Genomic DNA, 14,731 nt, shown 5'->3' with positions numbered 1-14,731 from the left:
GTGGCTTGTTAGTGAAAGATACTTAATGAGCAAGATTGTGAAAATACTCTTTCCTGGTGGCTTCCTTACAGAATCCCTTCCTTCTGTCATTTATCTTTCATTCTTTTTTTTAGTCTTTTCTCCTCCCTTTTTTTCCTCACTCAATCTCTATCCAACCACTACCTTTGTCTGTTTCTTCTTTCCTTCCCAGCAAACAGTGAGTCAGTGCGATTGCTCACTGCTGTGCTCACTTATCTGATTTAAGGCCAGGTATTAGGATTTAGACACCTGACAGACAGAGATGGGTCGGCTAACAGACAAGACAGGGTGTTGGGGCTTAGGAGCAGGATTTTACAGCAGCATATGATTCACCAGACACCAAAGATTCTTCAAAGCCAGGGAGCAATCCGCCAGAGAACAGAGACAAGATTTTAGAGAAGAAAAAGAAATTGAAAGATCTGTCAGAACTGTCAGACACTACATTAAAAAGACTCTCCAGTGCTAGTTTTCTTCTCTGCACACAAGAACAACAAAGATTGAGATATGTATTTAGGCTTTGACATGTCAAGGAGGTAAAGGGTGATATACTGTATATTCAGATGCATTGTATCAATCTCTTCTGTGCTCTTTCTTACCCATAGTTCTCAGGATAAACATAGGTTGTCCATAGCAACAAGCTTGCCGCAGTTTACAGATGTGAGATGACGTGTGTGTGTGTGCGCGCGCGCGTGTGCGTGTGCGTGTGTGTGTGGCATTTCACACTCCCCCTTTTTTTCCCTGATCCACTTGTTGAAGAAATTACACCGCCCACCGCTACAGTTCTGGAAAGCTGCTTACTCTGTTTTTCTTTTTCTCTGTTCTTTCCTTTATTCTGTTCCATTCAAATTATTGTTACTGGCATTAATCGCTGCAGTATTTCATGCCAAAACAAAACCCAATAATATAGAATCAATTAGCTCAGTTGATGTATGTGATGAATACAAATTTGGATGCACAAAACTCACAACTACAACTGTGTGTACGCAAAAATACTGACATTTGCATTTTCCATTAGAATAATTTAGTCATTGTGGAACTGGACGCACATGCACAAGCCTCTTCGTCACCCACACTGTTCACCATAAATGGCTGTTGAAATGACCTCATGCATCCAATTGCACGTTGATACTTGTGCCACCACTCAGTAGACCTGTCAGTGAGAAGAAGCGGCAAAGCCAGTGCAGTTTAATAGATAATGTTGCATCAGTAGGTACTCTAGCAGTGTCAAAGCGTCCCATGGATATTTATAGCATCTGTGCCAGTGATTTATCACACATACCTGTAAACTGTCATCTGCAGTGATATCACAATCATTATTTTAAGTCAGAAAGATGATTAATGATTAATTGTGGCACTCAGACTACAAAGTGCTTTATGGTGCAGGATAAGCTAAAAAAAAAAAAAATCATTAACAGGGTGATAATAGCCAATGGTGTCCTCCTAGCACCTAAATAAAAACAACTATAAAATGACAAATGCTGTAAGATGAATAACTGAATCATGAGATATATCTGGTGGGGAATGAACCTCTGATCCAGAACAACAGGTCAAGTCAGTTTCCTTATTCTAACCCAAAATCACTTTGCCTCAGTGGGCTTCACGATCTGTACCGTGAATAAATCATCTGTCAGGTCGGTTCAAGTAAGGAAAAGATCCCCAAAAAACTCAGAGTAAGGATCTCTCTCTCTCTCTCTACCAGGATGGACGTTTATGCAATGGATGTCACATGTACATAATAGAACAACAAAATCTGATCAGAGTATACCGATCTCAGTGACAAAATATCTGAGACAAGTAGATTATATGAAATATTTGTGAAAAATGTGGATGTCCAGGAGGATGAACAGGCCAGGACATTGCCATGTGGTACACTAGCCGTCCTGTTCTCCATGGTGACCTGGAAGAGGACAGAAGTGATCCATGATCCATGGAGGACCCTAAAGATATGACGGTCCACATCCGTCATATATGTGAGGCACCAAGAGCAAGTGGAGAAGAGGAGAAAGAGATATAGTTTGCAGCTTGAGGGAAATGAAAAACAAAAACAGAATTTAGAGAAATGCAATGTTTATGAAAAGTTTGCAGACTGTCATTGTCTTGGCGACATGACAGACATGAACTCTAAATACAAAGCTTAAGAGATTTATTCACACTGAGATCGACCAACTTTAAAAAGGTAATAGTAACGTGCGAATGCTGAGCAATCAAGACCAATTAAAAGAAATTAGTTTGAATTTAAAGGCCTTAATAGAGTCAGATTGTCTAATGTCAGCAGTGAGGTTATCGGGGGGGGGGGCACGATAGGAAAAAGCCCCCCAGCCAATGGACTTCTGTTAAACTCTGGAGATAGACAGGAGCCCTGCCCTAGCAGGAAAAAGAGTGCCATTTATGCTGTTGTTCATGTAGCTGTTCATGTTTGCATCATACATTTGCATCTGCATAGCCACAAAGGTGAAGTTGTTATCCTAAAAACGTGTATTGAGTGAGATACCATCAACTCAAATGGCCTTCCTGGGGTTAGAGAGAGAAATTCTTATTCAGTCATGCAGACGGAAAGCACTGTTTGAACAATGATGATATCACCCCTGCTGAATGTTAAAGCACACACAGGTGCACACAGTTCGTGTCATTTTATGCTTTGCACTCGCTGAGAACACCCCCCCTCCAGAAAAAAAATACCTTGTGTTAGTTTCAACATAGATTGGAAAATCAAAAGTCTAGATATTTATCAATACAGATGTTTAAGAGATAGTTGCCTTTCCCCAGAAAACAAAACCTGATGGACAGGGGTCGCAGGGTGGGAAATGAACAAAGCACTGCACAAATCACAAAAGGGTCAAAGTAAACTGGTCCTTTGGTATCTCAAAGCTGCAGTGGAAGTAAAACCCACAGCCACCCACTAATGACCAACATAATACAGTTGACCGAAAAACCAAAGGTCAAGTGGGAGTCACCGATCGGGGGGAAACAAAAAGTATTGAAACTGGCCAAAAGAAATACATTTCAAACACACAAACCAGATTTTCACCCCAAACAGAAAACACAGAGACCCAACTGATGGCGTCGCCTCCCTGACACATGCAACCGCCTCATTTAAACTCCCAGCTGACTGATTGCAGCCAGCTGAGGGAGAACATCACAGGTGCACCCAGTAGCTTCTGATGACCTGTGACCTAGATCTTTGGAAATCTCTGTTCAAATAATGACCTTGGGGAATCTCTGATCTGTCCATAACAATAATTAATATCTTCATCACCCCTTGTTATCATCACTTAATTAGTGTGATTTATAATCCTCTTTTATGGTATTAATTATCCAGCACTGTTTTCTCTGTGTGAGTTCTGGAGGCACATTTAGTGTTTTACACCCCAAGGAGCAGTTTATACAAACACTTAGGTTAAGTAATTAATAGGGAAAGTAAGCATTTTAATAGTCTTTTTTACTCCTTGTTAATTCGGTTGAATGTGGGAGATGAGAATCTGAACTTTTCTTAAGCATAAATGAATTGAACCCAACCCACCTCAGCCCTCTGGTAAATAAAGCTGCGAGCAGGTTTAGGCTTTATCAGAGGAGAGCTCAATAGAGAGGGCGTGTGCCATCGCATTAACAGCCGTTACAGGTGTGCCTCTTCCAGCCAGTTGGAGGAGGATGATTACATGGATGTCACGTGTTGTTGTTTTTTACTCAATTGTGTATTGTTCTTTTTGAGAAAGCATGTGTGTGAATGTTTTTTTGATATAAAATGTTCCATTTGGTGAGGAAATTATACAAAGGCTTTGTAAGACATAAAATGAATTTACAAGAGGAACTTTAAAGGGATCTGTATGAAGCTTTACTGTTTACAAAAAAAAAAAATTATAACAAATAAACCAAGATGATGAAGATGGTAAAATAAGTTGGATGAGTATGTCAGTGTTCATCACACATGTTCACAAGGACACACACTAGTCTAATGTCTCTACAGCAGTCTTCTGACCTTTTATAATCCCAGGCTGTCTGTGTAGATAAGATGCTGTGCACCCTTCTTTCCTCCTGTTGCTATGTCCTTTAACTAAACACTGAATGCAACCTGTCAATACATTCAGCTTTAGTCTAATGATACCTTTCTGCTGCAAGAGAAAGATTAGGGTATTCAGAAAGGAGGAGGAGAAACCCTGCTCCTTTCATATTGTTTGCCTTTGTCGGGTTTTGTGTCCAGATGGACAGTGAAAGGGACTAGATGGCTGCAAAGCATGTGGCAGAGAAGATAAGACATGATCGATTGGAGATGGTTGTTTGTAAGACAGTGGATAACAAAAAACAAACCAGTGTATTTCATGTATTACTCGTTATCATATTATTCTATATATGTTTGTTGCCAGTGCCTGGAAACGTTGACGAGCCGTCAGATGGACATGCAGTTGTTCATCGCAGACGGCTGTAAAGAGGCTCTGCTGGAGGAGAAGAGACGCTTCTGTTTCCTGGTGGACAAACACTGCATGTTCTCTTACCAGTTCGCTTCCTTTCACGACAAGGTACAGAACACTCCTGCTCCTCTTTTTCTTCCAATCAGGCAGCACATTTTGCCTGCCCTTGGCGTAACACTTCGCTGGCCATGTCTCTGTGGTGGTGAAAAGCGTGAATCTTACTGGAGAAAACCCTCAGCAATTTTAAATCTATTCAAAACACCAGCCAGAGCAATTTATTCCAAAACCCACAATCTCAGGACTCTACATGCATTGTGTTACCATAGTGATGAAAATCTTTGTGTGCAGTGTTTTTCTCAGATTACTCATGTTTTCTTTTAATATCTTTCCTCCTGTCCGTGCCTGCTGTACAGGCCAAAGACATTCTAACAGCAAAGCTGGGCAGCTGGCAGGACCAGTGCAACGATGCCACCGACATGCCTGAGAGTGTCCTTACTATGATCGAGGGACTGCGCACGGCTGTCCCCATCACACCTCTGCCCTCTCCCTCACCATCACGGCACAGTGTGGTATGATGGGAGGGATAAAGGGAGAAATATTTCTCAAGATTGACTCATGATATAAACCTAATGAAACCACCACACTTTCCCCTTACAGTAGAGATGGTGTGATTAGATTTCTGAGCACCTTGGTGTATAGGTACTGTATGTGTGTTAATGAAGACAGAATGTCCTTTTAAGATGTGGTGTGTATATAAATACCTCAAATACCTCATATTTATTTAGGCTTAATCATGTGTTCATTAAATTTCATGTCATAACTACTGCAATTCTATAGTAAGTAGAGTGACTGAGAACCTCCATTAACACCTCACAGTATTTTAGATTTTAAATTCATGGCTCCGGATGTATGCTTAAAAGATTTATTTATTTAACTTGTGATGAGGCTGCTACTACTGTGCTGTGTAGTGATTCAGTGTAATATACTTATCATAAACATTGAAAAAGAAGCACATGATACAATTGCTACCATGCTAACATTAACATTAATGTTTCTTATGGCAGAACATGTCTGCTCCCCCGGCCCCGCCTCAGACCCAGGCTCAGACCAGTCCCCTGGCTAACATGTTCACTCCGGAGAACAACACTTCCAGTGTAACCAGCAACAGCACAGGTATCATGGCAGGCACTGCGGCATTGGTTTTCATGTGGCACCTCCCTGTGTGCCATTGTGGCTTTAAGCTTGTGCTTTCCAAGACAGGGAGCAGAACTGCCTGTTCCTTCGTTAAATATGAATGGATATTATCCTGCTTCGAACAACAGCATCTGCTTCATTTGGTTTGGGTAGCTTCTTTTTCTGTGCTGCTGCAGAAATGTATTCCAGGATGAAATTGTTGTATTTAGTAAATGTTTATTGCAAATGATTGACAGTTTGTCCAGACTTCTTGTCCAAATATGGTCACTTCTGACAGCTTCTGACTAGTAGTGTACATTTCCATGCATGATTTAAAATGATAATAATTATAATTAAATCTGAGTTTGCTAATCACTTCCTACTTTTTTTCCCACCCTGTGATTACTTGGTACTTTCAAAGCAATGATCCATACTTAATTTACTTCCAATATATTTAATTAATCAAACAAATGAAAGAAATGTGGCAAGTCAACTGCAAGGTTACATTTGGCAGCAACCATCCAGCTTTTCAAAGAACCAACAGGAAAAGTAAAGTGTGGCTGTAGTAGCATACATGTAGTAAATTCATACAACTTCAGCATATTCTGAATCACTAACATAAAAAAAGACTTCTAACCAATGAATCTTCCTGTTTTGTGCAATGAGCAAAATCATTCTTCAGACAACCCCAAAATCACAGCTTTCATTCAAAAATATAAAATCTTGTACCGGCAGCTCTAAGACAAAAATGTTTGTGGACTTTAGCATTTTCTGAGTCACTAACAACATAAAAAGCTGCCCTTGTTCACAAATAAATAGAGTCCAAGACTTCTCACTATAAACAAAATCCTGAGCATAGAATCCCTCCCTAATGACATTAGCCTCAGCTTTACTTTGTGTTTGTCACTATAAGATGGGGCCACTAATCTGAAGGCACAGCCTCACAAAGTTGTTAGGGTGGCTTTTGATTGCTCGACTTGTTGTATTCTAGCTGAGACTCTTCATCCTTACCTTTCTTTCTTCCTCCCTCCCTTCCAGACCACGGGAACAGTGAGGAGAACAATCTTGCCAGGTCTGTGTCTGTCGCCACGGGCCTCAACAACATAGTTAAGCGGCCACGTGTGCGCACCATCTTCCCTCACACTGCCGGTAATAACAGCACACTGCTCAGCTTTGACGAGGGAGACGTTATCCTCCTGCTCATCCCTGATGAGAGAGATGGGTGGATGTATGGTGAACTGGAGAAAAACGGAAAGTGAGTTGAATCACATGTGTTGCATTTGTCAGTAATTTCACAAATAAGGGAAAGCTTGTGCACCTTCAGTACTGTATATAGAGACATTAGATAAGATTAGATGCTTCACACGTCTGAGGTATATATTGATTGTGATGTGAGCACAGCTACCTTCATATTTTAAAGAATATTAACAGGAAATGTTACTATAATCACCACCTTCCTCTTGGGCTTCATTATCAATGGTTGAAAACCTTCCTCTCATGTTCCCCTGTCTGCCCACCAGTCATGTGATTGGTAAGAGTTTGACTGCACTGTCCTAACTGTTCAGATGGTCCCTAACTTGATTGTTATGCTGACCATGTAAGAGCACACACAGACACACACAGCTCCAGGCTTGCCAAGTGCTGTCTGAGCTGGATACACTCACTGATAAGGAAATCAAAGTAAATCATGGCCTGAGGGTGGGATGTACAATAGTGGACTGGAGTGAAGCAGAGAGAGAGGTTCAGAGTACCACCTGCTGTCCCACACCGACAGGCAAGCACCAAGCCAGCCAGCTCTCCCCGGGTCTCTGATGTCTGACTTTTTAAACAGGGATTTGATCTGAAGCCCTTGGAAGTGTGTTTTTGAATTCGAATCAGTCATCAGGTTTGATCTTTATCACTATCAAGGGAAATTACCTGGTACACTTTATCCCAAAAAACTGATCAAGGGCAGAAGGGAATCATTTCTGAGTTGCTTTTCAAAAGTAAGGCTGCTCAAAAGTAAAACTTAGGTCTCGCTGCCTCTCGACTGCAAGCAGTGATGACTAAAGGCTTAAAAAGTGTATATGATGCTGTTAATCAGAGCACATCATGTGACCAGGTGGGCTTTGATGCTTGGTTTCTCCCTTTGCCAAGCAACAACTGGTATAAATCAGATATCCACACACACTATTGATGGACTGAAGAATGACAGTCAGGAGGATAGAGATAGATTTGAATCTTAATGAGCAGAAGATGTACTGGTCAGTAAACCCCAGCAACACGTGACCAAATTATGACATCACACAGAATATTCTCACAGTCACTTTCTCTGCTTCCTCACTGCCTTATCATCTCAGAGGGCTTGTAAGAGCTTTGCTTTCCTGTGCAGGAAAAGTCCATAGGGGAAAATGAACACCCCCGCTACTAGTGAGCAGTCATTGAGCAAGGTAAACCTACTCTGTGACCAGCAGTATCACTCATGCTGGGACTCAGCGTGTGTTCTCAGTGGAACAACCTTCATTAAATAAATAAAAGCTAGTATTAATATGTGTGTAATTGAGTGAGGTGTATTTTCCAGTAGGAGTCTTTTTTATCGCAGGTACATGAAGGAACACTCATTCCCAAGGACAAATATCAATATTTATTCATGGAGGTAGAGGCTGACTGGCAACATACTGATTACGAACAACAGCACAATGACACACAGTCCTTGGTCTGAGCTTGTGACACAGATTTGTTAGTACTCTTAGTCTAAACCTTTTTATTCACTCATGGGAATTGACTTTTAATTGAATTTTCAAGCTAAAATAAACCTTTTTCATCAAATCAAGGTGAAAAGTTGTTTGAGCAAAGTGGCTTCAATTTAAATGAATCATTCCCGTAGCTTTATGACGTTGGTCTCCCTATATTTTTAAACTCTATAATGAAGTAGCTGCTTGGATTCCTATGCTGAGGTTACTAGAAACCTCATAAATCTCTAGACTGGTTGAGACATTGACTCATTTCATAAACCAAGCATTAATTCAGCAGCCTTGTGTGTGTCAGCTCTACGGGTTTGAGGTAAAACCTTGACCACAGGCCCTTGATCAATTCAAAAGTCTGATTGGCTTTGCTCTACAGAGAAGTTGGAAAGTAAGAAAAATACAATTTAAAATAAAAATGAAGGAAAAATCCAGTTAAAATGATACCCTTTTATGACATCTCTCTACTCTACTCTATCATTTTTCTTTTCTGTGTTGAATTCTATTTTTTGCTGCCATGGTTACCAATGGTATAGGTACCACACCGTATATGAAACAATAGAAAGAACTATAGTAGTGCTTTGATAGTATATCTGTTTGTTTCTCTTTTTATCTTATGTTCAATAGCTGGAGTAAGTCAGTGAGTTGAGGGCAGAGCAGCAAAGCTCTTTGCTAATCATGTAGAGAAGCTTTCAGATTACTGCGCAATGGGAGCTGGTAGGGAGGCTGGCAGCAGGAAGAACCACAGGTGTAATCATCCCAAACCCTGCTTCTGTCTCTTTGTCTTGCAGGAGGGGCTGGTTCCCTTCATCTTACTGCCGTGCACTCTCCGAACCTCTCGTGAATAACAACAGGTAAGGAGACTCCATGTTGCAGCTCACACACACACACACACACACACACACACACACACACACACACACACACACACACACACACACACACACACACACCGGCAGGTTTCATGTTGCAGACAGCTGTATTGTTGGCAGTGTTTCCTCTAGTTACTCCTGTTAAAGTGATAACCTTTCTAATCCTACGGGGGACTCTCCCATTCCTCAACCTTTGATTCCTGTCGAAGTCACGTCCTGCTCTCAGTCTCAGAAACCCTGTTTCCATAGACCTTAGACTTTAAATTGTCTTTTTGCATCCGCGAATATTGAGTAAACCTCAAATCTCTATGATTCAAATGAATCTAATATTGGACTTTTTCAGACGAGCTCAGCAAAGTATCAGGAAACAGGATGTTGTGTGCTGCTGATGAATAGATTTTGCTGCTGATGAGGGAGAGAAGGTTCAGGGAGTTGACTCCAGCCTCTTCTTCAAAGAGACTAATCCCTGTCGGATTAATTTATTAGATCTTAATGTGCTGCACCTCCCACAGAGAGGCTGCCAGCAAACTGTCAGGGAAACAAAGTTTAAACTTTAACCAGCGCTGGGGGACACAACACACAAGTACACACTTGTCCATTTGTCCCCATGAGGACCCTCGACAGATCATATCTAGTCTGTGTCCCATAACCCCAGTTGTGATGCCTGTAAACCCAACATCAATTTTAAGAATAACCTTGTCTAATTCTTACAGTAACAGTAAACCGAACACCCCACGTAGCCAGGAGACTCATGCAAAATTCTGTAATTAGTTTGATTAGGTGGCCTTTTTCTTCCTCTCCTTCTTCTGTTCCCCTCTTCCCTTCTTCCCCTCCACTGCTCTTTGTTTGTCTTTTTGTTGCAACCCCATCCCCTCTTCTTTGACAACGCCTCCCCTCCTCTTCCTTTACAGTGTGTCTGCTGCCCCGTACCGCAGCAGAAGCGTGGTAAACCTCCACCATCAGGACACGGAGACAGACGAGGCGACGATGGTGCTCCCCCCAGCGGACTACTGCGACAGCCCCCAGCGCAACACCATCAAGAACAACACCCCGTCCATCAACAACGTCACCACAAACAATAACCAGCAGCACTCCCCCACGCCCTCTGCTGTCTCCTCCTCCTCCTCTGATCACAACACGGTCAGTCAGTGCACCGATTCTAGTAGTTGATAAGTCTCATCCCCAGATCATTGAATACTAAAGCGTCCAACCCAAGCTGTCCAAAGGGATGTGACTCATCTCTTTCTACAGGAAGGTAGATCTTGTTGCTTTAAGCCCTGCCTTTAAAATGATTGTTCTAAGAAACTTAATCAGCCCAGAACAATTTGACCTACTGTCTCCTGCCAGACCTCTGTGCCGTGCTGGCACAGCTCTGCCTTGGTGTCGTGACGGGACTGGCAATGTGAGGCTGCGTCTCACCTGATACCTACAGAAGCATGGCTACTGTACCCTCAACTGTGCAGCCTTATCTTGACTTCTGATGACAGTGGTGGCGGGTGGTGTCAGATGAGCTTTATATGTCTGCCTTGGTAACCTGACCTCACTCTGATACACTCTCAGTGTCTTCAGACACACAATAAAAAAATCAATAATTGGGACTTGTGGACAGTTTTACACTCTATGGTGATACAATGCATTTGAGGAAGAAGCACACACTGAGTAGAGTTCGTGTGGGTGTTTTCATCTTCCGCACGTACAGTCAATACTGATTGAAGGTTATTTTCTTCATACTCAGCCTTTAGTCCTTTATTCAAGATGAGGTAGCACACAAAAAGAAATTAAATTAAAAGCAGTTATAGAAACCAGAGTGAAGATGGTTTTTTGTCTAAATTTCACCATAAAGATCAACTTTAGATTAACATAGGCAGAAACTCTGATTTTATAGGATATGTAAACATTACAAACGTGTTAGAAAGGCTATGGTCAGTTTCACTCCATACTTACATGGTTGTAGAGGATGAACACAGACTGAGCAGGCCACAGCTGTAAAGAAGATTGCCTTTGTTTTAATAATCCCCGGTGAACTGATAATGAGTCTCCTGGAGTCCCTTCTCCAGCTAGAAGCAGTAACACAGTGACAGGGGCGAGCTCCCTCGACTTATGTAATGAAGAAGGAACCTCTTTGTCTTAGCAGCAGGTGTTTTTTTTTAATATTTCCATCATCACAGAGGCTAAAATAGAATTATTGATAAAACACATAATATCAGTGGCACCATCTCTGATGCCGACCCGCCTGTAGCCATTACTTTACAAATATTCCTCCCTTTGCATACCATGCAAAGCATGAGCCAAAGTCGTGGTTTTCCTCCACGAAAGCTTTTATCATTCCCCTGCTGTGCTGGATGAATGTAAATGTGTTGTGGTTCGTCAGGGTCAAAAGCAGCTACCCTGTCTGCACGATCACACACACGGACAAACACATGCACACACACGCACTCCAAAGTGAGAATATGGACTTGTAGGACACAGTCTCACACACAATTATTCTCCATCACATCTACATTCAGAGTCTGATACACTGTACACTGGATCAATGCAGTGTATCGATATTCTATTTTGTTACTACATATGATCTTAGATTGCGTTATCGTTATATCGTGATAAGACACATTTGTCTTATTATTATTTCTTTTCCTGGTTTTTAAGGCTCCATTACAGTAAAGTGATGTCAAGTGAACCTACCAGGCTGATTTTCTTGCTGTGATTGCTGACTTCACACACTTCATCAAAAATATAATTGTGTTAATGTCTTGTGGAAGTACAAATGGTCATCAATATTGTGTATTTGGACAGAAATATTGTGACACTCAATGTTGTCGTCCAGTCCCAGCCTCTATGAAGTGCTTCTGTTGAGATAAATATTAATTAGGGCCATTTCACACAGTCCTACTGAACCTGCTGTGGAGTTGCATCGATTCCCTGAAGTTCCATATGAACTGAAATTAACATGTTTGATGATATGAGCAATGCACTGTTTTGCAAGTCAAATCAAGTCTCTTTGTCCTCAAGCTATCTAAGTTAATTACACTGTACATAACGTTTGTCATAACATTTGTTTATTATTGCCCATTTTCATCTTCATTATATTCAGTTAAGGCCCAGACTGACGTCAGAATCCCAACACAGTGAAGTTACACACACACGCACACACACACACACACACATAGCCGACATGTCTGTTCTGGTGGCTTGTGATGTTTGACCCAGTTAGAGGGTTCAATAGTCAGATGGCAAATGGAGATACTTTTCGCTTTCTTGCCTCCACGGTATTCATTATTTACCACTCATTTAGGCAGACGGGCAGACATACGGTACTAGAGCCAACTACCATGCTTTTGTGTGTGTGTGTGTCTGCGTGTGAGGCCTGTCGGTCTGCATCCAGCCTCCACCACCAGCGAGGCATTATGGTGGAATTCCACTCCGAGTGAACCCGATACCCGGCTTCCTCCTTTGCTGCTCTCTCTTCATTCTTTCAGTTTCTCTCTGCGTCATTTTTTTGTCTGTTTATCTCCACCTCTGCACACTTGCCTCTAAATCAAACAATGCATACCTCTCTGTCCCGCCATCTCCAGGGTAAATAAGAGTCACTTCCAGATAAGTTTCTCCATTCATTCCACACACACACCCCTCGCCTTAACTTCGCTTAAAACACCAACACGCACACACATATACACAAATCCCAGAATAGACTTGTGTGTGGGAAAAGTGCTCATCTGCTACAGTAGACCATAATACTCCGGTTTATGTACAGCTCAGTGTATGAGTGGGTGGCTGAGGTTGCGTTGGGTGAGTTGGCAACTTGTGGCTGCAACATTAACAAACTTTATTCTTGTTGTGTTATGTGTGCCGCTTCGGTTTAGCCCTCCAATTGTTTGTTTTTTATCTCTTTATTAGTTGACAATTTTGTTGCCGCTCGAAAACAGAAATGGACATGAAGCTGAAAGCATAACATCTGTAATATAAAGCAAAGCCTTTTTCTGTTGGTCCAGAGAAGGGAAGGTGAGAGGAAGGGAGGAGAGGAGAGGACGGGGGTTACTGTGGAATGCACTGTCACCATGAGAAGAAATGCAGCCTCACTGGTTTTGGTGCTTTGTGTCGAGGAAAAGATAACGACTCACAGGAGTGAATATATTTAGAGGATGGAGAAACAGATATCTGTGAGATTGAGATCTACAGAGAAAGTTGAAGGAACGCACAGTTTTGACCTCCGGTCCAAGCTGAGTATCAGTGTGATAGAAGAAGATACTCAAAGTGAAACCAAGCAAAACAGTTTGTAATCCAGACATCTGTAGGAAGAGGACAGATGTTAAACTCTTTATGCCCTGTGGGAAATAAGTAGTCACAGTCAGAGGGACTGTGCCAAGACTGAAAGTCCCAGAGACTCATCAGTCACTCTATACACTTCTGACCTCTAGTGGAACCTATGCAGTACTACAGGTAGACAAACGGCTCAATCTTCAGCACTCTGTTTACAAAACAGTGGTTGTATTTGAGTTATTCACAACTCCTTTCACTATAGATACATTAAGCACTGAACAGTTATTAATTATTTTGATTTACTGCTGTTTATGTCAACACATATTTTTCATTTTAGAAGCTAGAAATGGTGACTCTTAATATAGAAAATATTTGTTTAGAACATTACCAAATCTGTGAACAGAAAATTAATCTGCAGTAGGTTTTATTACTGAAGTTATTTTTGGACTATAATATAACAGGGTGTGGATGTGAAATTCTGTTCAAAATGGTCTTTAAAAGTCTCAAATAGTCTTACATTGTATTTGTTATAATGTGAGGAAAGCTGCAGCAGGAAAGAGAAACCTCAGTTACACATACAAACTCAGCTGATCTGTCTGAGTGTGTGTGTATTGTGTATTTTTTTCATTAGCCTGCAGGCAGATCTGCTCCGTCTATCCACTCTTCCTGCTCACCCTTGTTGTTCTGTTGTCTCTCTCACACACGTGCTGTCTCAGCTTGACTCGGTTTCACTCAGCACGTCAGCCCAGCGCACCAGGGATTTGCATTTCCGTTATAACAGAGCTAACCGCTTGAAGATGTGTCTGATGACACTGATGACAAGCTTGTCTTGAGCTGTGGTTAAAGGAGTGGCTGTAAATACTCCTCCTCCCGGCAGTATTATAAAAGAACTGATACCAAGAAAGCACCGCTAACTTCAGTTAATGACACGTTTAGTTTTCTGTTATTTCTTCACAATAAAAGCATGAGTTATTTAGAAGCCAGTGATGTCCAAGGTGTAACCAATACCAAAAAGTACTGATATCATCAGGATGATTCTCTCTTCATTTGGTCATTCATTTGAAGATGCATTTTATGGCGTAAAAAAAGTTAAAATACTCCTTTTAAATCTAAATTGTACAGAATCTATTAATATCTATAATATAATATCTATTTATTTATTTTTTCTTTTACTGTTTTAATCTCTCATATTTTACCCTTTAGTCCCTTGTGCTTTTAGCCTTTATACTTTTATGTTTTAGTCCCTCGTGTTTTCAGCTTCTATGCTTTTTGCTTTATTTTA

The 14,731-nt window shown here is 41.3% G+C and overlaps 1 protein-coding gene across 1 annotated transcript in view; it reads left to right on the top strand.

The window, feature by feature from the left end:
• The window catches only part of baiap2l1b (BAR/IMD domain containing adaptor protein 2 like 1b), a 30,917-nt gene that overhangs the window by 14,879 nt on the left and 1,307 nt on the right, over nucleotides 1-14,731 (top strand). The window contains exons 7-12 of the mRNA XM_037089929.1: nucleotides 4,380-4,532; nucleotides 4,838-4,993; nucleotides 5,489-5,597; nucleotides 6,636-6,852; nucleotides 9,112-9,174; nucleotides 10,104-10,332. Coding sequence (XP_036945824.1) covers nucleotides 4,380-4,532; nucleotides 4,838-4,993; nucleotides 5,489-5,597; nucleotides 6,636-6,852; nucleotides 9,112-9,174; nucleotides 10,104-10,332 — 927 coding nt within the window. The remainder of the gene's footprint in view (nucleotides 1-4,379; nucleotides 4,533-4,837; nucleotides 4,994-5,488; nucleotides 5,598-6,635; nucleotides 6,853-9,111; nucleotides 9,175-10,103; nucleotides 10,333-14,731) is intronic.

Source organism: Acanthopagrus latus, chromosome 23 (assembly GCF_904848185.1).
Source record: "Acanthopagrus latus isolate v.2019 chromosome 23, fAcaLat1.1, whole genome shotgun sequence".
NCBI classification, from domain to species: domain Eukaryota; kingdom Metazoa; phylum Chordata; class Actinopteri; order Spariformes; family Sparidae; genus Acanthopagrus; species Acanthopagrus latus.
The sequence above is the reverse complement of the archived record's forward strand: the minus strand, read 5'-3'. Positions and strand labels throughout refer to the sequence as shown.